We start from the raw sequence: 26,977 nt of genomic DNA, 5'->3' as shown, positions 1-26,977 counted from the left end.
GGGTTCTTCAGTGTTCACCTGCAATACAAGCAAAAACATACTAAGGGTTTGCATATTTGTCATGGAATCGTAGGATTCTTAGAGCAGGAAGGGAAGAGCCCCATGCAGTCCAACTCCCTGCAATGAGCAGGGACACAACAGCTGGAGCAGGATGCCCAGAGCCTGATCCAGCCTGGTCATGAAAGTCTCCAGGGATGGGGCATCCACTACATCTCTGAGCAACCTGTACCAGTGCCTCACCACCCTCACTGTAGAAGATTTTTTCCTTATATCCAACCTAAATCTCCCTCATTTAAACCTGAAGCCATTTCCTCTTGTTCTGTCACCACACTCTGCTGAAGAGTCTGTCCCCTTCTTTCCCATAGCTCCCCTCTAGATACTGAGAGGCCAATTATTATCTCTTTTTAACAACACACCCTTGAAAGAATAAACAGGGGAAAACAAATGAAAATGGGATTTGACTCTGGCTACCACTAGAGTGCTCCTTCGTTGATTCAAAGTAAACAGCACTTCAGCCACATAAAACAGATGCATTTAGTACCAAAACCTACCTGTTCCTGGACATAGGTAAATATTTTATTGGCATCAAGTTATCTACTGCTGTAATATGCATTGAAAATATCCTAACAGAGCTGTGTGTGATGCTGCGAGCAGTGTCCTGTTCCCCTCCTGTCACATCTGTGTCTCTACTGCTGGCTTTGACAGCAGAGGTGTAGAAACAGAGCAAATAGATGTGGAGAGAGTATACCTGTTCTTCTCCAGAACCATTAATGTGTTCAGCAGAGCCCCTCACAAGGGCTGCTCGGTGATTTCCTTCATGGGTGTAAAGGCACGAACTGAAAGAAGCCCAGGGTTGGATGTAGCATGAGGGATCTGAGGAGGCCACAGTAGCTGTAGTCTGAATTACAACTAAAGAGCTGTTAAGGTTCGGTGTACCAGAGGCAACCATCACCACTGATCTGTTAGTTCTTAGGAGTACCTAAGGCAGGTCCATCAGGAATTGTCTGTGGTAAGAGTAGTCTCATTCTTTTTGTAATTGCCTCAGAACCTCATGTTTAAAATCCCGTGTGCCAGCTCTCTTAGGCAACAGCATAACTGGTTCCTGGTGTGACAGCACTGCCCAGTGCCCAGGAGAAGCCATGGTCCTGCCTGCTTCAGGACACTAAGCCAGACAGAGACCTACTCCTCTGAGAATACCAAGCATATATTATATTACAGCACTATTTGGCAATCCTTGACCTGACAGCGGGTTTTCCACGGGTAGAACTCTGACACCAAGCAGCTGCTTGCTCCCAGACCCCACAGCACAATCTCTGCATGTCTGTCCTATAGAGGCCTCAGGCAGGGGGGCCTCGTTGCAGGATTTTTACACAATAGATATGTTTAAGAAGTTGGGCTTCATATGCCCAGGGTGATAAAGCCAGACCAGCTGGGGGTAGCCTCCCAAGTTCTGTCACTCCTCAGATTTTTGCTAACAAGCACTGTTTCTTTTCCACACCCCAGTCGGTCAGAATGCCTGCCAAGAATGAGAGTTTTGGCACCTGAAAATCCTCACATGACTGGAATTTTGCCTTTCCCACAAAAAAACCCAAAAAAAACCAAGGAGCTTTGGCATGTGTCCGGAAAAAATGATCTGAAAAGCTGCTAAGTGTAAAGGCATTCTCATCTGCTGGAATCGCTGTGATTTCTTTCCAAGTACTCTGCTAAGCTCCCAGTGTGTGTCCTGCCTTCAGGAAGGTATTTTTCTATCAACTCATAAAGTAGTGGAGTATGAAATTCTCTAAAGCATCATCTGCTCTGAAAAATCACACCAGAGCCCTGTTGCTCAGGTGAAACAGAGAGGTGAGTAAGACTCAGGGCTGTGATGTGTTTCTTCAAAATACTGCAAGTCACTATCAGAGCTGTTAATGGGATAGGGGAATTCATGATGTGTGTGTGCTGATGGGACGTGCTTCTCAGAAGCCCAGCAGGCAAGGCCAGGGGGTCATGCAAAGTGTGAGAGATGTCCACCACGCAGGTTTTGTTCCTGATGATCTGAACTGCTATGAAATCAATTCTTTGCCTGTGATCACTGACAAAATCTGACAACATCTGTTGACCTTCACGAGAATGCAGAAAGGATTCTGAGAGTACAGCATATGTACATGGGACATACATGCATGTCCCTTTTTCTAGCTGAGTCAAATGGGATAGACTGGCTTTTGCAGCGATGCTGACTCAGTTTAAGCAGGATGACTGCCCTCCGTGGAGCAGTGTATTACCTGCTGGCGAGCACAAGGTGGCACAGCAGAGCAGGACTACAGTCCGATGAACGAGAGGAATGCGAGAGATGCTATTCATGTTGCAGTTTTCATCTTATCTCAGCTATCCCTGCACATTCAAAGATACTCTGAGTTACTCTCAATGATGCCCCAAATCTCAGTCCTTCCCTTTACAACCACATTTGAAGATTTATCTTGTTTCTGTTTTGCTTATTGCTGGAATTTCTAAGCCTTGCTGTACATGCTTGGCGTTTCTTCAATTGTTTCACTTTTTGCATCATCTAGTTTTTCCAGAGGTTACCTAAGGAACATGACACAGTCTAATCATTTCTTTGCTGCAGTGGAATACTGGCCCTTTAAGGCCAGAAGGGATGTTTTGCAAGATCAGTTGCTCATCTGCCTGAGGGAATCTGCTTAAAAACATTTGAAGTAGTCTCTGCTAGAGAAAAGAGTGTCTTGGGAGCTATTAAGCTCAGGGGCAAGTTAGAATGGAGGGCCACAGATCCCTTTAAGGGCGTAGAATGAGTCTTGTACTGGAGCGATATAAGGTTTCTCCTTCTCTCATCTGGGACAAAGATATGTCAGTGTTCTGAACCTCGGAACTCAGAGTGATTGGATGAGTGAAGAGTTAACCAGGTATGTGAAGGAAGACTGAGCTAATGTGTGCTCTACAAGCTTGGAGAAAAGCCCGCTGATCGTAGCTGAAGGGAAGCAGGGGGTTGCATTCTAAATCAAGGAAGTTGGGATTGGAAAGGGAAATTGAGGGATGCCCTGAAGCATTCTTCATCTAGCCTGACCGTTTAGATTGCTGTAACCTTGATGCTGAGGTTATTTAATTGCTCTGCTTCAACATTATCACGCAGAGCTGATTGTTCTAGCTGGTTAAGTAGACTGGAAATTAGCTAGGAATTTTTTCTTGGAATGACTTGCAGATGGACAATAAATGGCTTGAAATAAATAATAAATAAATAAACAATAAACAATAAATTGGCAGAATAAATAAACAAACAATAAATTGAAATAAACAATAAATTGGCAGCACAAGGCACAAAACATAATTTATTCCAGCCGTCTGCCATGGAGTTATTCAGAAACTCCCATGAAAAAATACAGTTTTAAAATACCATAGTCACTAGTTGGCCCGTTTTTAAAATATCAAACTATTTTGCAGAATGGATGTTCATTTCCCAGCCAGCTGAGTTTCTCGGGGCATGTGTCATTTCTGAAGAGCAACTTGAGCACGCTGCTGCCTGCTACCAAAAGTAAGTACTATGATTGCTGTTTGGAAGCACGTTTTGTAGTAAACTTCCCATAACACTGGTGGTACTGGGTTGGATTGCAGTCCTGCTGAAGACTGACCATCCAGATGGAGAGTCTGCAGCTATGATGGTGACCCATGAGTTATGGGTAACTACTGAATTTTCCATAACCCAGCTGGGCACAGATCAGCACACTGGGATGTGACCTGACAGTGATGTTGCCAGAAGGTCCCTGTGTAAGAAAGACAATCTCCCACGTGGGGAATCAAGAAGCTGTACTGTGAAAACATTTTCTGCTGTTATAAGCTACATCTGCCAGAGAACGCTGTGGCAGCACAATATCCTGCATGCTGTATGACAGAATACCTGTGCTGACAAAGCGCTGTCCCAGTCTAAGCTGCTAGCTCTTCCTTTCCTCATGCTGCACAATAGAAAAGGCACAGAAAGAAAAAAGACAAAGCCTCTTGAACTTCCTCTTTGCCAGAGAATCACAGTCATGCAGTCATAACGGGGTCCGTGTTTGTACTGCTGGGGATCAGATCTGTTTATATTTGTCCCCATAATCCAATGACAAATTGCAAATGTTCCCAGCCTTCCATAACTGTATCACATGTAGTATCACCATGCAGTAGGTTTCTCTACCTTCACGTCTCTATTCCTTCTTTGAATCTTTTCTTTCTGCAGACACATCCTAAAAACTTACAGGCCAGAGGTGAATTAGTATTTTGGCCAGAAACTGCAGCACAGGAGGTTCTGCACGAATGTGCACAAGAACTTCTTTACGGTGAGGGTGACGGAGCACTGGCACAGGCTGCACAGGGGGGCGTGGAGTCTCCTTCTCTGGAGATATTCAAGACCCACCTGGACACCTACCTGTGTGACCTGGTGTAGGGAACTGCTTTGGCAGGGGGTTGGACTCGATGATCTCTTGAGGTCCCTTCCAACCCCTATGATTCTATGGTTCTATGATTTCATGAGCATGTAAGCAAACAGGATTATCACAGTGTAATAACATAACTGACAAATTGGATAGAGTCTTCCCCCACTCCATCCTGGCCCATTTTTAATGCCAACTGACTTGAACAACATTGTTCCAACATGTTTTTCCTGGGAGGAATAGTGTCTGAGCTTTGTTGTGCTTTTGTAGGTACCTAGCTGTCCCTGTGAGTTACAATATCATCGCATACTCAGTGCATGTGATTACATGGGCAGGACTGGGCTGTCAGAATTTGTATCTGTAATCTCTGGTTCCAAATGAAGTTTGCTGTTTTGCTGTTTGCAGCTTGTTCCCATCCTCATTGTCTGCTTCACAGCTCACGTTCATCCTCTGAGTCAAGGTCACAGACAGACTGAAAATCAATTTCAGCCTCCATTCTGCCTTCCTCAACCTTAATTCTTATCTCTGCAAAAGAGCTGCCAGCACAGACCTATATCTAACGCACTGAGACAAGTTCACATGTGCAAAATCTTTGCCAAATAGGAGGCCTGTAATTAAGTAGTCTGTAAATAATCACTTCTAGCTATCACAAGCCTTTCAGATTATTTATACTGGATACTTATTCAAATCTTGTCAATGCTGCATTTTGCTGAAGTTGATTGAAATGGTAATGAAGGCAGTAAGGCCTCTCAAATTCTTCAGTTTGTCAAAAAGATGTAATTTACAGGCAGTTAGCAGTGTCACAATTGCATCTGGCTCATCAGCTGCAAAGGACTCGCTAGCTGTGTCTGCTGGCTTGGACTGCAGTGAATCCTGCGTCATCCTTGTGCGGCACATTTGTGATATGTTTGTTGACCTGCTAAAGTTGGGGTCAGCAAAGACGACCCTAATAATCACTTTAGCAGGTATCAGATTGGTATGAGCATGTTTGCAGTCATTTTCCCTAAGCCAGCTCCTTCTATTTTGCTGGGCACAGCCCAGTAGTTTTCCGGACTCCACAGTGCTCTGCCTTAAAATTCTCTCAATGTTTTCACATCCAGATTGTGTCTGCATCTGGTCTGCTTTGTGCATAAAATCATTTTATTCACATGACTTACACTCTAATTCATGTTCTGCTCATTTTACTTCCAAATATCGAAATTGTCCATTCCCCTGGCTTTGGTAAGCACAATATTGTCTATTATATCCACTCAGAATGCTGTCAGAAAGCTGGTATTTTTCTCTCTGATTATTTTAGCCCAAATATCAGTTGTTTTGCATGTGTTCCCTGACCTCTTTTACACTGTAACAAGAGCATTTTGTGGTAAACCTCCCTTCCAAGTCTTCTGATGGCCAGTCTCTACATTGTCAGTTGTCTCCTATATCCAGGTAGACTAAGCTAGATATTGATTCCCATTTATGATTAATCAGCAGTACTACTCTTCATTTGCTCCTTGTTACAGTTCCAATGAAATGAGTAATTTAATATTATGCTCTATGCAGCTTGCTCTGTTTGGAAGTCCACCCTGAAAGTAAGAATACTAGCTGGCACTTCAGTTTCTGATGGGCAAACTGGTAGTGTCTTGTTGTTTCCAAATACTTGCACAACTTTCAGTAACCATCTGTGGGTATTTGCTTTCTATTCATGTAATCATAGAGTTGTAGGATGGCTTGATTTGGAAGGGACCCTAAGGGTCATCACATTCCAACCCCTTGCCACAGGCACGGCCACTAACCTCCCGATCTGGTACTAGACCAGGTTGCCCAGGGCCCTGTCCAACCTGGTCTTGAACACCTCCAAGGACAGAGCATCCACAGCCTATCTGAGCAGCCTGTGTGCCAGCACCTCACCACTCTCTCCGTGAAGAACATCCTCCCTTACATCCAATCTAAACCTTCCCTCCTTGAGCTATTATCCTTTCTAGAGTCAATTTCTGTCTCTTTGGGACATAAACCTCTAAACTGATCTTTGTTTTCTCCTTAGCACAAGGGGAGAAGAAAGGTAAGTGGAAAGAAAATCAGACATTGGAGTTTGGAATATATAGGCACAGTGGCAACAGGAATGTTGACACGATCATCACTCTCTGATTTTAAAAAACTAAAATTGAAATTGTCTCTTTACTGAATATTGTCTATGGTCGACTAACCTTGATGTGTTTTAATAAGGCCAATTGTTGTGATACTTCCTTGGTAGTAAAGAGACCTGCTATTAGATCTATATGATAATGGGCATTTAATACATTTCATGAAGCAGTGATGTGACACACAGATAAACCAACATGGAACAATTTCAGATTTAAATAAAGTGAATGCTTTTGTTCTCAGGAGCAAATGAATTTAATTCGAAAGGAAGGAAGGGAGGAAGGGAGGAAGGGAGGAAGGGAGGAAGGGAGGAAGGGAGGAAGGGAGGAAGGGAGGGAGGAAGGGAGGAAGGGAGGAAGGGAGGAAGGGAGGGAGGGAGGGAGGAAGGGAGGAAGGGAGGAAGGGAGGAAGGGAGGAAGGAAGGAAGGAAGGAAGGGAGGAAGGGAGGAAGGAAGGAAGGAAGGAAAAAATTGAGATAGAGAGAAATCACAGGTGTTACATATGATGTTAGTGGTTCTATTTGAGAGATGATGAAATAGGGCAAATCCACCACTACTTCTATCTAAAAAGTATTGGGTCACATAGCTTTCAAAGATGAGAAAACAAAATGGAACCATTTCCAACTCAGAACTGAAGCTAAGTTGTAGAACCTTTAGCAGAAGAATGAGACTGCTTGGGGCAGCTTCTTGTATTGACAGAGGAACGTTTTCTTCCAGGAACCCATGGGAAAGGTTCAATCTTGCATATCAGAACCCTCACTGAATGGCAAGGCTTGCAAAGACATTAACAGGGTCACATGCACTGCTTTTGTGGCAGGGGTCTGAAAGCTCATCGATATCTCAGGAGTTTTCTGTGCCACCTTCAGAAGGAGATGATGAGCTCTGAGCCTGTGTAGCTCTCATGAAGAGATTTTAGGACATACTCATATTTTCTACAGAAGATAACTGTATTATCAGAGAAAACTACGCCCTCAGAGGGGCTTATCAGCTGATGAAATTTCTTGTTTTGCTGAAGCTATCTGATTTCTGTGTTACAGAACAAATAGACTGAGGAGTTCATCTGCAACTCTGGGGCTTTAAAAACTTTTATGGTGTTTAAAGAGCAGTAGTCTAGATATGCCCTACAAATCATACAGCTGAAGAGACCAAGAAAGCTGCTTAAATGCCAAAATTTAGGCCAGGCAGTCCAGGTTTGAGGTCTTCTGATAGCTGTTCAGATGACAGTAACATCCAGTCCAGTAAGAATGTGGTTGTGAGGGAAGCACTGCTCTTGTCACCATGTTCAGCGCTTCACTGGGACTGCAGACTTCCTCATTTGTTACCAGCAGGGCTGTCAGGGAAGCTGGGGCAGCTCAGTGAGGCTTCTCAGGACTTTGTGTCTTTAGCCACTGGGGATCCTACCATGTGCTTTTCCCTTTCCAATCCTGCAGGCTAATTTGTTCCATTGGCATCAGTAATACTGCCTCTAGATGACCTTCCCACACCTGGTAACTGTCTCTAATCATAATTCACACATTTGACCTTCTAACAAGCACCCTAAGCATTAAAAATATATGAGCCCTTGGTAAGGAGGGACAGCTGAATGGCTGCAGTAACACTGAAACTGTGGTGGACCTGAATTATTGATAGAAAGGGTGGTTTTACTTTCCTTTTAGCTACTGAATAATAGATTAAAAGCTGCACAATAAGATTATTTTCATTACTCACATAAATGACTCGTTCATTTACCAAGTGTGAAGAGAATATATGAAAAGTGACCTGGGATGGCAAACATATTACACTTTAGAAATTCATTTCTAACATATTTATTCACTTTGGATCTATTTTCCAATGAATGTTTTGTTTTAAAAGACATATTGGGGAACATTTCCTATAATTTTGAAACTACGAAGATAGTTTTGATTTCCTTGCCTGTAACTGATGCTGTCAGTGAAGTTTATCAATAGAGAAACTGATGTGTTCTTTGTTAGTGGGTGCACATGCTAACCTAAATATAAAATCACATTGAGCAGTTAGAGTTACCAGGCAGATTGATCCCTGTGTATCTGTTCCTTACAGCTGTTCTGGTTTTGAATAGCTCACTATTTCTATGTGCTGTATGCAACACTGAGATGACACCATCTGCATAGCACTATGGATGTATTGAGTTTGTTCAGTTTTGCTTTTCCTATTCAGCGTGACTGCAGTAAAATAACCCCTATGTAAGTGTTTGCAGGAATTAATAGTCCATTTGGCTTTCTACACTGCCTGGGGCTATTAGATCTCCTGTCTGGTTATTAATGTACCCAGCAAGAGTCCTGTTGCAGATTCCTGTTAATCAGCAGCATTCTTACTGTTGGCCTTATCGTGCCTGCCCTGAACGGTCAGTACACAATTGCTTCAACATTTCCACTTGTGCTGCTCTCCCTCGGGGCTGCGTGTTGTTGACTTCAAACTGGACAGCTCCTTTTCTATCAGCTTCAAACTTTCTGCAGCACAGACTCAGCGATGTCTGTTAGGCTGCCTGGGCAGCTTTCTATTTATATCCATTTTGGAACAACTTTGAAAAGAGAAAGGAAGAGCAGGTTTCTTGAAATTGAAATTATTCAAATTCTTTTGTTGCAAGCACTGAGAAAGGTGACACTTCCAGAAGAGTTTCCTTTCTTCTGTTCATATTAGTAAAAGAACTAAGAATAATACATATATAATACATACAGCTATGAGCGTGGCCTCAGATAAGTGTCTTAAAATGCTATATTTTAGTCACATATTGATTTAGAATCCGCTCACATCACTTGAAAGATCTCCATGGGTTTTAGACAGTTTAGAATATCTGCTTTTGGGAGGCTTTCTATTCAATATGGCAAATCTGGTTTTGTTTGAGGCAGAATGGTACCTATTAGCAGCCACACAGGCTTGTTTTCTTAGACACCTTCAGCTGATACAGGGTAAACAACTTCAGTGCACTTCTAAACACAGCCTTCTAACTATCCCGAGTCAATCCCCGTGCATGTTCAGTTTACAAGTTCTCAACAGGGCTGTCAAGATTTGATAAATGTTGTTTTGCTGAAATCTGGTGAGGGGAGCAAGGAGCTACTCTGAGTTCAGTGTGAGTAGCCTGCAAAGTGACTCTCCAAGGGTAGAATAGAAACATGTACCACTGACCTACTTAGTGCTGAAAGTCTCCATATTCCATTTTTGATGAGCTGACCTGCTTAAAGCCCTCCTTATTGCACACACTTAGTGCAGTGTCAGGGGATTCCAACAGTTCTTTCATTTCTAGACTAATGTAATTAGAATCTCTCTGCTTTATAGTCCAGTATTTCCATCCAACAGGACACGTACAGGTGAAATACACATACCGAGTCCGAATTTGGCACTGACATTTTATGTTTCTTCCTTAAAGACAAGGCACAGCACCAGAGCGTGCTTGTCTTTGTTAAAGAAACTCAGTCACCTCTGATGAGCTAAAACAGCAAGCTGCTGTCCTGATAAAACTGAGAAGTTATTCTGAGAATTTAATTGTGTATCTTAAGAATATATTTTCAGAACTTCCTTTTGGGTCCAGTACATGTCATGCAGGTAGCTGGAGATTTGAATGCAGAGTGACATCTACTGAGGGAGTGTGTTTTAATTTTGTAAGCTACTTTCTTGGTTTTTTTGATGGCCAGTGCTGGGAATGTGATGAATGTTGCTGTCAGTTATGTGTGTAGCAAGAAGCAGGGGAGAAGGAAGTCCTCCTGGGCTATGCTTAGCAATGTCTGTGAGGTACAGACAACAGTATGTCTGCACTGAGCTAAGTTATTTAAGCACTGCAGCTTTGTTATTTAGGAACTGACTGTATGGCTGTATGAGTTTAACTTAATAGCAGACTCTTAAAAAAAACAGGAAGGCGAGACAGTGAGTCAGTCCAGGACAGATCCTGCTAAACACTTCAGGGTAGGCAAAGGACAAATGCCCAAATTATTTCCTTTGAGCTTCATAACATCTGGGCTCCTGCCAAGGTGAATAGCTGGCATTGCCAGTGACGGGGTACAACAGGTCACAAGTGTGGTGAACTACAAAGCAGATTTTATGCTGTGACACGAGGGAGATCTGCTGAAGGAAAACGAGTGTCTGCTGCAGGCTCCTGCAGAGTACTAAGCAAAGCCACCCCTGGGTTTTCTGCTAGGTGAAAATCTCCACATTATATTAAATATTCTGCAAACCCTGGAGTGTTTTAACATACTTCTTTCCGGGCACTGTTTGTATTTTTCTTAGACTCAATATTAAGCACACTACTCCTACGTGAAGACCTACAGGTCTTTCTGTTAACAGTTACAACCAGGTTATTAACAGGATGCTGGTAGCATGAGCCACAGCCATTGCATTCAGGCAGGTCTGCTTAGGCAGTGACAGCAATCAGACCTGGTACTTGTGCTGCTGAGCTACTCTGAAAGTAGCTTCAACCTAGAGGTAAATGCACAGGTAGAAGCACAAATGCATCTAAGTATCCTTCAGTAGCACATGAGCTGTACACAGCACTGCACTGAATGGAGGAGAGAAGAATTCTGTGCCATCTTTTCTTCCGTTTCAGTCACGAGTGCAGGCTGCTCTAGGGCTTTCTTGTTTCAGATCCTATCGAGGTCGTCTGCCAACTGGAGATGAGCCAGCATCAATGTGTGATTCAGAAATGTTGCAGTTCTCTGATAACACTGTTGCATGAATGTTTATCTCAGCCCTTGGGAAGGTTTTCCATTTTCAGGAAGGCAGTTTTTGGAGTGAGGATCCAGGATTTAGAGTCTTTAATCACACCTAAGAGTCTGATCTACCATTTTCTTGGTCTCCATTACAACTGCTCATCCACCACTTCTTCAAAGAACATTGAGTTGCTGACCTGCTTTCCTCCCATAACCACTGCACAGACTGTTTAGTTGGCCCTCCCCACCACTGTCCAAAAATTAGGACGCAGTCTGTAGTAAACTTGCATGTCCTTTAAATCATGAGAGTATAGAATGGGTTGGACTGTCTGGGATATTAACTCTAAGGGTTCTCTACCACAGTAATTCCAGCTGAATACATCATTCTTTTTGCTCCTCCTCAGGAAGGAAGCACTGGGGAAGGGATAAAAGCAGATGACAAACACAGTTAGCATTTGTGTTTGGTAAGCATTTGTACTCTTGCAAATGAATCAATTAAAAGGTCATTACATTCTAAAATCATTATCTACGGACTATATGGACATCCTGTTTTATTTAAAAGATGAAAAGTAGCTATTTAGGAATCATAAAGGAACGATCTTTTATGTTTTCAAGTTCTCATTTTCATCCCCTAAAGAAATTCTCTCAGAAGATTAGCAGGACAAAGTAGGCAGGATTTTTCTTCTCTATTTTGAAGCAAAAAGTTCTAATAAAAATTTGGAGAGCAGCAAATGAAGAAAAAATGATGTCAAATGACCATCCATTTCATTAAAACATCCCATAATGCTGTGCTTTCATCACCTCATGAGAAATGTTAAAGTAATTGTATAGCCTTAACAAGGAAAATTGTTAATATTCCTGTTGTAGATATGTTTGTGCACTACACTGGAAAGGTTACTGTTGAGAATGTGAAAACAATCTATAAATGATACACAAATGGTGAAATGAGAACAATTTGTTATGTCATAGAACACAGGGCAGACATTGATCCCAGACATTGATCAGGCAGTTGATGTAAAGTAGAATTCAATATCACAAAATGTCATAGAGGCCAAAAAGTACGTACTGGTTCAAAATGAGATTAAATAGATCATGGAATATATATCTGTTTGTTACGTCCAATGGCATGAGTATTACTTGCCTTTAGCTTAGATATCTTACTACCACCAAACACCAAAGGATGAGAAACACAAGTGTTTGGTTTATTTATTTGTCCATAACAACCATTGAAGTGAACCTCAATGAAACCACAATTTGGCTGAGCAGAGTCTTTCCAGATTTGGAATTTTGGTAAAAGCACACAGATTTTTAAGCATTTTTTATTATCTTCCTGGGCATAAAAGGCCCAGATTTCCAGAAAACAGTGAAGGCTATCGTTCATAGCACTTTGTATTCTTAGGTATTTATGCACATGGAAATATGATAATGAAATTGCACTAAGTTATAAGTTAATGGAGAGTTCAGAGTTGCAACTTCCAAAGTTATTTGGTGTTAGTGTACAAAACTGAAGGAAGTAATTCCTGCCAATGATCCCTTCCCATCTAATCATGTTTGAAATAAAGTCTTCAGCCCTTAATAAAGGCAAAATCAGCTCCATTGCTAGTCAGCTGTGGTTGGTGGATGTTCTTCCTTTACTTTGGATGGGCTTTTTTCATTGGAAGTGAGTTTAGCCCATTGACAGTAGTTACATCTACTGTGGAAACCTGACTGAAGAGAAATAGTCACAGGAAAATGAAAGTGAGTTTTCTCAAAGAGACAGATGTAGCACCACTGTCCAGCAGATGAGGCACCTGAAGAGCCTCTCATCCATTTGCAACTGCAGTTGGAAAACGTCTGATTTCACCAGCTAGTGGAAGGTAGGTTTAAAAATTTGGGAAGGTGTTCATCTTCCCAGTTTGGGAAGTGAACTGGTGGGAAAGTGAAGAAAGAAATGAAAAATGTGAAGAAATATATGATGCGGCAATCTATAACATTTTAGGGAAGAAAAAATGCAATTGATTATGCTTTGTTGAAAAGTTATGCTATCATAGACTTATGTCTAGGAAACTAAAAGCTTTTTGCTATAAAATGTCAGGAATCTCCTGTCTAAAAGCATAGTAAAGGAAGGTTTTCGACATTTCCATCACCTTGATCATAATCAGACCCTGAACTGACATGCAGATTGTCTTTCTGTCTGCTAGAGAAGGCTCCCTTTATGATGGGATGTGTTTTCCACCGTGGAAAGTTCTGTTCTGGTCTATTATTCATAGTTCTGTTGTGCTCACTTCAAACTGCCATGCCTTCTTTTAACTCCAGTGCTAAGTGGGTGATTTGATGAGAGATAATGTGTTGTTAGATGAAGTTTATTGATTTTTATTCTGTACCTGATTGCCTTATTAGATGAAAATACTTTTTTACATATTTCCTGGGCTGATGGCATTAAATGACTACTGAATCAACATCACATGCCCACAAGTCACCTTAAGGGGGGTTATTCTCCCTGCTTTGGGCAGAAAGGAGATCTGTAAGACCCCTCCTGGAAGTCTTGCAGCTTTGTGTTCAAACAACATATGAAGAAAGACAAAAAGGAAGGTGGATAAGGAACTGCTCTCTCTGCAGTCTCTTTCTTGAGGCTAGACATGAAGTTAATGCTGTTTCTTGTAATGTTATCTTCAGGTCTGCATCTCTTCCTCTCCTGAAGAATCCATGCTAAGAAAGGTGAGAGAGACAGCAGAAGCAGGGCAACAGTGTGGGACTCTGAAGAGGTTGGGTCAGAAGGTTTGAAATAAGTAAATCTCTGCATCCTAGAGGAGAATGCTCAGGGTACATAATTGCCACAGAGCAGTTTTCCTATAAAAAGACTGTTCTCACTGGGATGTTTTGTTGTTGCTTTGTTTGTTTGTTTGCAGACCAGTGGGAAAGCCAGCCTGGGACTTGGTTAGGAATCCTGTCTGCTCTCTGAACAATGAACAGTTTGGTGCCACGGGGTTGTAAGCAAACTCGTCTGTTCTAAATGCTCTCCCAGTTTAAAATACCTTTCCATAGCATTTTTCAAAAGCTTCGTGATTAAAAATAAACTAATAAGAGAAGGTCAGTGGTAATTTATTAAGCCAGTAATTCTTGTAACTCGACATTAAGAGGCAGCAATTCATTGCTAACAATGGTACTGTTGTCTGAGTCCTTCGAGGCAAAGAACCAGAAAACATTTCCAAGCTAATTGGAATCTGCATGAAGTATTCATTCTTTCAATACGTGTAGCGATCCATCAGAAATCAGTGGCTAACAGTGCATTTATTGATAGAAGCAGACCTAAAGACTAAGCAGTTCAGCTGATTTGAGCTCTACAGCTCTTGGGACACAGTGCCCCTTCTGTCACAGACGTGCTTGTATGAAGAAATTATGCGATGGCCGGGCTGCGAAGGAGGTTGTGAAAAGGGGTGTGGAAGGATGGTACGTGACCTGTGCACTGTAGGGAACTGATTTTGGGTAAATCTCTCCATGAAGTTGGAGGTGACTAGCAGATGTGTGACTGCCATTAATGCTCCGTGATCCTGAACTGCTGCATGAACTCCTGCTCCATGAACCACTACACGGCTTGCCACGGTGCTTCACGATGGCAGTGTGTGGAAGAGTGTCGTGCCTGGTGTGCTCTCCCAGAATGTAGCTTTGTCTGAGTTTCTGAGCTCCTACAGCACATCAGGCCAAACAAAAAACTTTGATCCCACTGCAGATCCCTCCTGAAAGCCCATATTATCTCTATTATTCCACTATCCAAGTCTTCCCAGCCCATTAAAACATCCAAAGAATAGAGAGGAAGGAATCTGTGCTTCACAGGAACACAGAAACCAGTGGAAGTGGTCTGGACACCACTTCAATTTTGGAACTGTACTGCTTGCTTCCTCGGTTGCCAGAAAAGGCCATCTGGTTCACAGCATTAACCCTGCCCTAGCCCCGTGGCACTGGTTTTCAGGTGACTTTGTAAGCCAGTTCCTGGCTTGTCTGGCTCTCAGTACAGGTGAAGAGAAACCCATCTGTTCTGTCATGGTCATCTGTTGTTATTATAGGTCTTTTCTGGGTGAAGTAAGCAGCTTTGTAGGATGTTCCTCCAGGAAATTAGTTGTGCCTCTCAAGAAATTGTCTCTAAAGGTTAAAATATGTTACCAGAATGCATGTCATGATTTATTGTTTACTGATGAGTTTCAGCGTAAAGATGTGAATGTTTGCTATGTGAAAAATCCTTACTATTGTCCACATGCAGCCTGGTATGTCCATTTGAAATGCTTTGTTTTCCATTCCTTTTGGTATAATGTAAGGTTTAATATTAGTTAAAGAATTTGAGAAATCATTTATTTATTTGTTTTGCCAGCATGGTCTCACAGACCAGGCAGCTTGGAAGTACAATCACCTGCCTACCCTAAGAGAAGCAAAAAGGGCTGAAGTCCCTCTGCTAGTCAGGATTGAGTCAGTAATTGTTACTATCCAATGCAATTATAACCTTTTTTGTTATGTCTTTAGCTAATAAAGGAAGATAACATAGCTCCTGACATATTAACAGTTCAGCTTATGGGAGAATACTGTCCTACTGAGCACATATGTGATGAGGAGAGGTGACACTGATTTCTGTGGAAAATCCTGTGGGGCTTAGGAGTAGTTTCCTGTCAGTTTACTGGTTGTTAGGCTGGAAATGAACTACAGGACCTGGCACCACAGAAATACAGCTTTCCTAAGAAGCAATTAAGGCATCAACAGGAAGATCAGGAATGGGAAAGGTTTTGGGGCACATAATAGTGGCTGATAAAGACTAGAACTATTCTAGAAGGAAGAAGGTAACCAGAAAAATGGAATTTCCCTTTTCAATTTATGATATGTAGACTTTTTGGAGGGCTCAGAAGAGAACGCTTCAACTTGGTGTTCTGGGGTTACTGCCAGTCCCTAACATATTACAGCATCACTGGTAAAACAGCTGAGAAAATAAACATCCATTTTTCCTATTAAATGAACAAAAAATAGGAAAATAGAAGTTATGAATGGACAGTCAACATTCAGAATAAATTTTATTGAGATAAATTAAAGTTGTCTGGTTTTAGAACTTCTTTTAAGAGGTTACTTCATCAATGGATTTTTCTTTTTAATATTCAGTGGCTACAAGGCCCTTTATTTATGTAAGTTTGAGACATGCTGCAATATAAACTAGTTTTACTTGAGAAGCTCTAAGTTACTCAAGCATTTTACGCTCCCGTATAATTTGATGGCTATTTGATTGAATTACTGTGGTTCATGGGCATTACAATTTCAATATACACTGTTGGGAGCACTGTCTTTACCTTTTATTATGAGAAAGTATAAGCTTCAGTAGTCAAGGGAGCAATAGATAAAATAGAATGTGGGTTCTAAAGTAGTGTGGTGTAAGGCAGTGGGGTTGGCCTTCAGAGCCCTTCTCCTTGTTATTACTTGATTAGAGCTGTCCCTAATCCAGCCTTACCTGAATTTCTACCGTGTTTATAGACTTCAGTCCTACCAAAGAAGTACTATCCAAATTTCTCCTAAGGACATTAGGCTACATAAAATGCTATTAAGAATGTTAGAATACCTCTCATTTGATGGAGTTATCAAAATGGGCTCATTTCATTGAGGATGCTTTACCAGTGCTTCACAGAGATTTGCCTAGAACTTCTGGAGGGGGAAGGAAGAGCAAAGGAGTGTAACGGGGCACATACATTCCTATAGTTCCTCCTGAACTTCAAAATCACAGACCTAAAATCCAGTGCTGAGGTCTCTCTGTGAATACATTTTAGCCTAGATTAAGTTGGAATGTGGAACCAACTCTTGAATGTAAATGCTGCCCCTTCATTCCCCACTGTATTTCTGAAGGGTTGCTAATCATGATATTAAATTCGTTTTTATGTTTTCTTCCTTTTTAAACGTCTGCACTTCTGTATATCTCTATAAAAATTCTTAACATAAACCCCTCATGTTTCTGTCATTCTCATCTTACAGCTCCCAGTCTGAAATAACTGTCATTTTTAAATGAGTCTCATCCATGCTTAATTTGTGTTTGAAGGACAGCACTCAATCATACTCTATTCTTTTTAATAAACACTGAAGGAAATCCAACGTATGTTTCTCTAACAGATTTTTTTTATATGGCTTTTTTTATGTGTTTTTAAGTCAAATAGCTTTTGAACTGTGAAAAAAAGCTAAGGACATTTTTACATTTGTAAGTGTGATTCATTAGATGTTCCAAATTTTTACAGATTATAGTTGAAGAGCTCTGATGAGGGCCGAGATGGTTCAAGCACTGTCTTGTTACTAACTGAAGCTTTAAGAAAGCAATCAAAAAAGAAAAAAAAATTCTTTAATTGCAAACCTGCTGCTTCCTGCCTTCTTTTCGCTGAGTTACTTAGCAAGCTACTTCCAAATACATAACCACTCCTGCAAACTAACCTAACCAAACTAAACTGACTCTGAAAATGTTCAGTGGTTCCTCAGGAAGGAGTAAACTTGTTTGTTTTGGGGGTGGTTTTTTTTGCAAAATGTATTCTGTAGGTGGTTAGATCACCATCGTAATTATAACCAGGTCTGAGGGAGTTGGTTGCTATAGCAACAGTCTATTTAGTGCTTTTTTAAGAAGAAAACCCAACTCGCCTGAATGTTTGAGGGTTCCTCAGGAAGGAGTAAACTTGTTTGTTTTGGGGGTGGTTTTTTTTGCAAAATGTATTCTGTAGGTGGTTAGATCACCATCGTAATTATAACCAGGTCTGAGGGAGTTGGTTGCTATAGCAACAGTCTATTTAGTGCTTTTTTAAGAAGAAAACCCAACTCGCCTGAATGTTTGAGGGAAGACAGAATGAAAGAGGAAGGGAGATTGAGCTTGATTTTGTCTAAGCCACAAACTGGAGCATCCTCTGTTTAAAGCAGGCATGTGGGAGAGCTGCTTCCCTTTCCTCAGTGGTTCTCATGCTGCTGACAGGCACCCTTGGCTGTCTGTACAGAATACAACCTTGTTTCAGAAACACAACTGCACCAGGGTTAATGAAGGAGAACACTTAACTGAATATTTCTTAAATGTGCAGATGGAAACAGGAGGCACAATCTCCCTAAAGAAACTGAAGCTGAGAAAATGTGTGATGCAGGGTCTTGTCCAGCGTGTGTCCTTCTATTCAGAAGGCTCCACCTCTGTTCTTACTAAAGTCAGAGGCAATCTGGTGTCAGCTGATTCCTCTGCAAGCATCTCCAGGGTTTTGTACCTGCCTTAGTTTTGATGGGAAGGAACTATTTTCTTCAGAGTGCCTGGTATGATGCTGTTTTGGTTCTAGGAGAAAAACAATGTTGATGACACACTGATGTTTACAGCTGCTGCTAAGCAGTGCTGTACAGAGCCAAGGTGTTCACAGCAAAAGGCCCAAGGAGCTGGGAGGGAGCAGAATTAGGACAGCTGACTTGAGCTGGCCAAAGGGATATTCTGTACTGTATGGCATCATGCAGAAGGAGTTTTGAAGGGGGTGAGAGTTCATCTTGCACTCTGCAACTGCTCTGGGGCAAGCTGGGCATTGTTTGGGGGGTGGTGAGCACTTGCTTGTGCATCACTTGTTACACACATTCATATATATATATATATATATACAGTCATAACTATTATCCTTATCCTTTTCTTTTTCATAGCAAATAGATTTATCTCAGTTTTCCTGATTCTCTCCCCCATCCCACTGGGAAGGGAGGAGTGAGTGAATGACTGTGTGGTGCTGAGCCACACGCTGGGTTAAACCACAACAGTATCACAGCTCCAAAGCCACTGTGGTTTTCCCCTCTCTCATCTATGAAATGGAAAAATCTAACAAGGGGATAAAAAGCCTTAATCATACCTAATCTTAGGTTGTGATGCTTCCCTCCCTGTCACCATCAGTTACTGTCTTAGCAGAGCTTTTGCAGGCATAGCAATAGGGGTGCTGTACAAGGCTGCATGTTTTGACAGCATGCTGAACACTCGACTTTTGTTTTGTGCAGAATGATTTACAACTTGCTGCAGACTGGGATTTCTGTAGGCTCAGCACATCTCCCTTGCAGGACAAAACAAAGAGGAGAGAGGAGCCCTGGCTATTGCAGCCCTGTTGGAGCAAAGGCCCAGCTCTAAATCATGGCTTTGCTCCCTCTGTGACATTGCTCTCCACCCCAATTGGGCTCAGACACTGAGGTGGCGATGGAGAGACCTTATTTTCCTGGGAGAAAACTTTGTCCACTTGAGTGGATTTTGTGTGCCTGGAGGTGTAGAGAATTGTTGGGGAGGAATAATGATCTTGAGGACGTGTTGGAAAGGGGTTTTGCAGCAGGTGGAGCTCACCAGGAGTGAGCAGCAGGGGTGTACTGCATGTGGTGGGAAAGAGTTCACTATGTGGGGCAGCTTGTGAGGAAATTTCTCGTGAAGGGGAAACAAGTAAAGTTGGAGAGGAAGATAGCACTGTTAGTTATGATTGCTCGAGAGGTTGAGGACCAATAAAATCTGCGTTCTCATGCCTTGTGCTGTTTGTGAAGTGAGCATCATCCAGTCAGAAATAAGGACAAAGAGTACCTTTCCTTTTCTTCTCCAGTAATCTCTGTACCTTGACCCACATGCTCATTTTTTCCCCTTGGATGATGGAGTCACCTTGAAGGAAGAGGAAAACTTGCTGACTGCAATCTCGTGGTGTCATTTGTGCAACTGCCAACACTGGCTGCCACTACTGCTAAGTGCCATGGGATCTTTTAAGCTCTACTTCAGTGGGCTTCCCACAGAGCTAGGAGAGGGTTAGATTTAATGGTGTACTCAGCAGGAAGAATCTAACATACAGCACTTCTTCGCTCCTGTGAAGAGCTGTGTTGCTGTCCAAGAAGTGGGAACTACTTTCTCACCTCCAAATGCTGTAACAGATGCAGTGCCTCTGATTCTAATGCTGTAAGGAAAGTGCCACAGATGCACACAGCCCAGAATTCCTTGAAGAACTGAGGAGAATGCTCAAACCAGAACAGCCTTCCACTGATGGGAAACGGTGCTCATTTTGGCTACTTAAAAGCTTGTCATCAGAGAAGCGTGGCTCACTGTGCAGCTCCCTGTGCTACTTTTCCTTTGCACTACCCTACAGCAGCAGAGCCTTTCGCTGTGTCAGACAGTATTTTGCTCTTTTTCCTACCCTTACATCTTCCTGTGCATTGCAGCAAAATGGAAGGGGAGCAAATTTTCTTCAAAATGACACGATTTGATTAATCCTTTCTTTAAAACAAATGGGACAATATTTGGCAGAACTTCAAGCAGATACTATAAGGTCAAAAGCTTCAGTACCCAAAACCTGACTCACATTTTTGCAGTTGTGTCACACCTCAAACAAGGAGTTAATCTGTGTTCTGCCTTTTTGTCTCCCCATTTCTCACACAGAAAAGCTGGCAGTGTTCGCTTCCTTTGTCCCATCCTTCACCCATGTGCTGCCCACAGAAATGCTCTCCTTTTCTTTCTACTCTGTCATCATCAAGATCTCAAACATGAAGCTGAAGGGGACTGGGAGCCAAATTCTGCTCAGTGTCAAATCTGGGAATCATTCCCCTGGCTTCGTATTTATGCTAATGCAAAGAAGATGAGAATTTAGCTTTCTGTACTGTTGTCAACAGGGGAAAAATAGAGTCCCTATAAGACTGCATCCATAGAAACCATCCTGCTGCAATAGCGAGTAAAGCAGCAAATCAATCTCTTCAGTTTTAAAATGAAACCCATTTAACAACATTACAGTGCATCTGCTGTTAAAGAGATCATCTGTGCTGATAACTCAGCTGAAAAACCCTTCTGTACCATATAAGCTGGCAAGAATATTGTTTTATCCTGATAGAATTCAGATTTTGTGTAGAGTAAGAACTGATGAGGAAGACCTACGAAGACAGGATAATGAGACAGAGCCAAGTCCAGCATCAACAGTGTTTAATGAGAGAGAAAACTGTTCAGTTTAGCATTTAGCCCAAGTGTCTGGGCACATGGTGGCTAACACTCAAATGTACCAGCACAGGCAATGGCCTGTCCACTCTGCCTCCCTGCTCCTCGGTTATGTGGGACCGTGTGTGACAAACAGTACATTGTCACTTTGCAATGCATTTGTCTGAATGGGAGTGCATGTGCATGTCCTTCTGTGTGTGTGTGCGTGGCTGGTGGACTGTCAGATGAGATTTTAACAGCTGCCTCACTGCAAGATGGTCCAGGCAGACCACATTAGAAAGGTGTATGTTTCGGAGCCAGAGGCACTGCTAACACAGCTCATGTGCTGGCTGTCTCTGCATTTTATTGTTTTTACATTTCATTCTGTCAGACTTGGGAGAGGACCTCTCTTCTATGCCATGAAGGATGAATGTGAATGTACAGATGTGCTACTCCAGGCTTCGGGTATGTTACTGTATGTATTTCTGAGGGATTTTGCATTCATTTTTTCACCAATTGAGAAATCTCTGTGGACATTTTGAGAAATGATACTGTCATTTATCAGACAATCGCCTGTCTACAGATGAGGCACAGTTCTGCACTGTCTTTTCACTGAGCCTGAATTCTGCAGTCTCTGCCTTTCTTATGCTTTGCAGTTAGAAAACATCTGCTGGGCAGAAATACAGCCTTATTTTAGACAAAGGGGATAAAATTGAAGGTGGGACAATTAAAAAGGATAACAAAAATTGTATGGGCTGTAAGGAGCCCTTTTGTTGGTGAGGTTATTCCAATACACTCCATTTAGTGCTATCACTGAAACACATCTGAAAGCACCAACCGGTGCATCACGGGGCTGCTCAGCATCTGAGTGGAATGAGAACACATAGTGATGGGAGCACTCATCCTTTTTGCTGCTCTGCCATTTCCACCAGCTTACAGAAGTTGCATTTCACCCCACCCTGTGTGGCAGAAATAGCTCTGTGGTCTGAAAGGCTGGTGTGTGCTGGGAGCTCTGCCTGCTTGTGCCCAGTTGCTGGGGCAGCAGGCTTGTCTGCCTGCTCTGCCAGTTCAAGATTTTCACCATCAGGAAAAGAGACCCCAGCACACTGCTTTAGGACAGGGCTCCCTTGTTGAGGCTGAAGAGTTTCCTACTGGAAAAGCAGAAAAGCACAGACTTCTGCAACTTGGTTTCCATGGCCAATGACTGTGCAAATTCAGGAATTCTACCCATATTCAGGAATGAACCGCATTCACTTCCCATGTCCTGGCCTTCCTATATTGAAGAATGATATTTCTGCCATTCATTAAACTTTTTACTGGTAATTTCCTGTGTCTACTTAACCCTTCTGTGTCCCTGTATAACGATGCTATTTACCGTCAGAGTTCAAATTCCTGGTCAGATCAAACATAAACCATTTGCAAATCGGTGTTTAAAAAAGGAGAAACAGAAGAAGAGCTCAGACTGATGCTTCTCGTACTGTTGTTCACTCAAGTGGAGCAGCCCAGGGGACCAGGTATAGCTCAGGGAAACCCTGAGCAGAGAGAGTGAGTGTTTTTGCCCCTGTGGGTGCAAAGACATGTGAAGATTGAGTGACAATACCCAGAAATTTGAATGGCTTTTGACATGAGCCTTTCCTCTACCTGTGATAAATGACAAGAAAGATGACCTTCTCCACCATGAGAGTCCATGGGAGGAGCAGGAGATGTTCTGGAGCTGCTTATGCCCCATTTGCTCTGAGGACCAAAGCAGGGTGCTGGCTCTGGCTCTGCAAAACACTGAACCTCAGAGCACTCTTCATGCGTAAGCTCCTGGGGTTTGCACAGTCACATCCAGAGTAGGAGTGCTTCTTGATGAAGCCTGTCTCCATGGATTCAGAGTTGACAGTGTGTTTGCATGCTGCCTTTTGTACACCACCATTCCCATGGGTAAGGCAAAGACCCTGAGTCACCTTCCAAAATAAACAAGATTTCCATCAGACCCATAAGCCATCTGGTAATGGAGGCAGGCAAGAAGACATTGGGCTGGAAAACTTGGACACATGGCAGTTTTTCTATCTGGCATTACAGCAATTTCTTTTGACAGTGTTAAATGCCATTTTAGTTATTGTGTGAGTTCATTTTCTGTAAGAAATTTGTAACAGCAAGCAAGCATCCTTGAGACCTCTCCTCGCAGTCATTCACAGAGACCCCTAAAGCCCTCCTCCCATATCTTGGGAGATCTGAGTGGTGAAGAGCACTTTCAGGAAGATGAATATAGCAAAGTGCATGGCTGAGCCTCCCTAGGTTTGAAATTGCAAGGCTGCTTTGGGTTCATGCAGAGAGAGAAACCTGTGCTTGTTTTCTGCTGCTTGAGAAGCCTTTGGAGATGTCAGGGAGCAATCACAGTGCCTGGATCTCTGTGACATGGCACGGCCCATGCCTGGCTGCACCCAGCAGGAAAGGCTGCAGCAGGGAGCTGTCTGATGCCCAGTCTGCACATGGAGGGGAAACAGGGCCCAGTTTTTAAGCTGCCATTAGGTAGGAAGAGCATTTTGTGGCTTGGTGGTGAGGGCTCAGATTGAGTGCTTTCTGCACTCTGTGGCCAGGCAACATCCCGGTTTTCATTTCAAACACAACAATCCAGGAGAAGGAAAAGATTTCACTGTTTCAACCTGTGTAAGGGCTGCTGCATCAGGCAGAAGGTCGGGCTCCAGCCTTTGCGTGGGACTCATACAGCTCAGTGATGGTGATGCTGCCCTGCATGGTCCCTGGTTTGAGAACAGTGCTATTTACATTCTGAACACGCTTACCTGCCTGACTTAACTGAAAGCTAAGAGCAGTGAAACTGGAAAGCTGTGAGAACCCCAAGCACACATCAGACCACGCAGCCATAGGTACCCCAGTGCTAGCAGGGACAGCTACAACCTGCACACTCTCCTGCCAGACCCCCATGAGCACTCACCTTCTCAGCATGACGTGCTACAGGTGGCTGCTCCTTGAGACAGCGCTGTCTGTGGATGCTGCCTCTGGGCTGGGGCACAGGGCAGCCCCTCCTGCCTTGCAGCCCCAGGGCCCTGGGCTGTGCTTCTCAGCCCCCCAGGGCTGCGGGACGATGGGCAGGCTGTGTGCAGCTGGCGAGGCACTGGGTGCCCCAGGGAGAGGTAGGAACGTGGGCCTGCTGAGAGCTGTGGGAGCTGGATCGCCCGCACTGAGCTCAAACGTGAAGTCTTTTAAGTAGGAGAGGGCTTTGTTATTTAGCTGGGCATATTCGAAATTGATCTTGCCTCTAGGGACTTCATCTAGGATTTTTGCTCTGCTTTTCTGATCTTCAAAGCGAATTTGTTCCCTGTTTTGGTTCAAACGATACAGACTGCTGGCTTGGAAACCCGTTTCATAATTATATTGATTTGTGCAGGAAATACTGCAATGTTCTGGCTTTTGGCCAGTGCAGTTGCATTCATTTTGCAGCAATAGCTTGTTTTTGTACTGAGACATCTTGCAGATAATACCGTTCATGTCATTCCCAATAAAGTTGTCTTCCAGGTGCTTGTTGTCGTAGCTGATTTTTAATGATGCCACTTGTGTCATGCAGTGTTCCAAGAGCTGCACTATGCCAGCACTGCTCTCCTGTGGTGTGGGGCTGATGTAGCCCTGGAAGTGTCCAAGCTCAAGAGGCTGCAGCAGCTCATCACAGAGGGACAGGGAGTGGGGCACAGTTTCACTGCAGTTCTCCGTCTCCAGGGGATCCAGGGGTGAGGTCGCAGCAGTCTTGTAGGAATAACAAGACTCTATGTCATGATTGTCGTTTAGCAGAGGGTTTTCAGAGCTCTGTGAGCCACTGTGTTTGCTCAAACCTTCTGTCAGAGGGCTTTCACCTCCAAATGTCTGGCATGCTTCTGACACTGTCACCTTCTCATCCTCAGTTGAAGAAGGCTGCATGTCATCCCCATTAACCCATGACTGTGAGACGCAGTTTGATGCTCCAGTGGTTTTCATAGCCCCAGGCATTGTAGGTGAGTTCTGGTGGTGGCTGCCTCCCCTTCTTTGGGAGGCCAGATTAGCTGTGTCAGTGCAAGAGTCTCTTTCAGCAACATTCACTGAAGAGGCCTGAGTTGCAGCCTTGCCTTCATCCAAAAACACACTTCGGTTAGATGTATTAGATTCTTCCTTGCTCTTTTTCTCCTGTTGAGTCTCTGTGCTAACTTTCTGCTCTGGACTGGAAGTGATCAGTGAGTCATTACATTTTTCTGGCTGTGATTTGGGACTCTGCAGAGAGTCTGAGGAGGACACAAGCCCCGCGTGTTTTCGCAGCCAGTTTATTATCCCCATGGTTAGTGAGAGCTCAGTATCACAGAGCTTTAGCAAGCATTCTTTGCCTTTCCACGTGCTGTGAAAAAATCCCTGGCTGATAATGTCTACAGCTGGCTGGGAAGCCATGTTTTCCTCAGCTCCAACATGAAAGCTGTAGATGGACAAGGGGATTTCAATGGCTTGTTCTGAAATGCTTTCAGATGTACACAAGTCGTCATCCACAGCCGGGTTTATTTTTACTTCTTTTGGGTCATAGAAGAGCTCATAAAGGGCATCTCCACTGTAGCTATCTCTTGGAAATCTGCCTGGGACCTCAGGGGTCTGAGCTTCCTTCACTTCATCATCTTGTCCAGGAGAGAATGAATCGTAGTATCCTTCATCACTTGTGGATATCGATTCCTGGTTGTCACTTTTTGGCGTTTCAGTTTCTAAGGAACTCTCTTTGGAATTGTCCTCATCTTTATCAGGGGGAGTCTGGGGGCTTGTGGCAGCCTGGCCTCCAGCTTTTCCCCTGTCAGAACCGGGTATCTTCAGTACCTTCTTATCAAACAGTATGCTCTGATGCAACCTCACTGATTTGTTAATGTTGTCCCAAAACTTTGCAAATTCAACGGCCTCATTCTGGCCAGGGGAGGCCAGCTGCTCCACTCCCCCCTGAAAGGAGCCCATGACAGGGCTCTCCTTGTGCTTGCTCCGTCTCACCAGGACTTCTTTGCTGCTCTCCAGCTCCAGGTGAGCAGAGCTCTCATCAGCAAAGATTTCACCGCAGCCAGTGAGGGAATCAAAGCTCTTCAGCGATGCGACATCTTCACACAAAGCATTGCAGCAGTCATAGGAAGAGTCGGACTGCAGCTCACTGTCAGAGCAGTCTTGGGACAAGCAGTCGGCAGCAAATGTTTCTCCATTTCTGAAAAGGGACTTTGCAAGATGCCCAGGCACCTCATTCTTGCATCCTGGAGAGGACAGATTCTTGTCCTGCTCAACCAGGAATGTAAGGCTCTCTGGTTTGCTTTTTTTAATATGAAAGATATCTCTGAGCCCTTTCTTTGATCTCTTGAGGGATATCCTCTTCCTGGGAATAGTTTTTGCAACAGCAGGTACAAAAGGCACCTGTGGCACAAAGTTCCTGTAATCAATCATATGGCTGCTGCAGGCAGACGGGCTGGAGTTGACCACACACTCTTTCTTACTGGTGGAACTGGACATCCCCGAAAAGCTGACACTATTGACAAGTCGCCCCTTGCCCTTTGCAGAAAACCCTTCCTCACAAGCCCTGCTGCTGGGGCTGCACTGCTCACTTCTGTCAGCCTCACTAACACAGTCGTGGGTTTTACTCTTCCTCACGAGTTTGTAGGAGGTCCCTGTTGGCTTTTCCAGGCTGTTGTCACCAGCCCCACTCCTTGCTGCTCTGCTGGAAAATCTGTAGCTCTTGTGTGTAGCCAAACACGCCAGCTGGACTTGAGCTATGCTTTGATTTCCCTCCAGAGCCACCCTTTTGTCCTTGCCCGCGTCGTCTCTGTTTGCAGGAGCAGTATTTGCTGGTGGCACTTTCTCGTGTTGCACACTGGATTTTATGAAGGTCTTTCCTCTCTTGAGCTCCAT

General features: G+C 43.4%; 1 protein-coding gene across 1 annotated transcript; it reads right to left on the bottom strand.

The window, feature by feature from the left end:
- Nucleotides 1-26,977, bottom strand: AMER3 (APC membrane recruitment protein 3). Its single transcript, XM_065748323.1, has 2 exons — nt 24,027-26,977; nt 1-18 (listed from the first exon to the last, which is right to left on the bottom strand). The coding sequence occupies exon 1, from the start codon at nt 26,975-26,977 to the stop codon at nt 24,044-24,046; it is 2,934 nt and encodes a 977-aa protein (XP_065604395.1). The 3' UTR covers nt 1-18; nt 24,027-24,043.

Source organism: Cyrtonyx montezumae, unplaced genomic scaffold, assembly GCF_038088225.1.
Source record: "Cyrtonyx montezumae isolate F1298 unplaced genomic scaffold, pur_monq_1.0 scaffold_5, whole genome shotgun sequence".
Taxonomy (NCBI): Eukaryota; Metazoa; Chordata; class Aves; order Galliformes; family Odontophoridae; genus Cyrtonyx; species Cyrtonyx montezumae.
This window is presented reverse-complemented; position numbering and strand designations above follow the sequence as displayed.

Bases quoted from the DNA above. Each gene is read 5' to 3' on its own strand.
- AMER3 (XM_065748323.1), bottom strand. From the start codon at position 26,977: ATGGAGCTCAAGAGAGGAAAGACCTTCATAAAATCCAGTGTGCAACAC.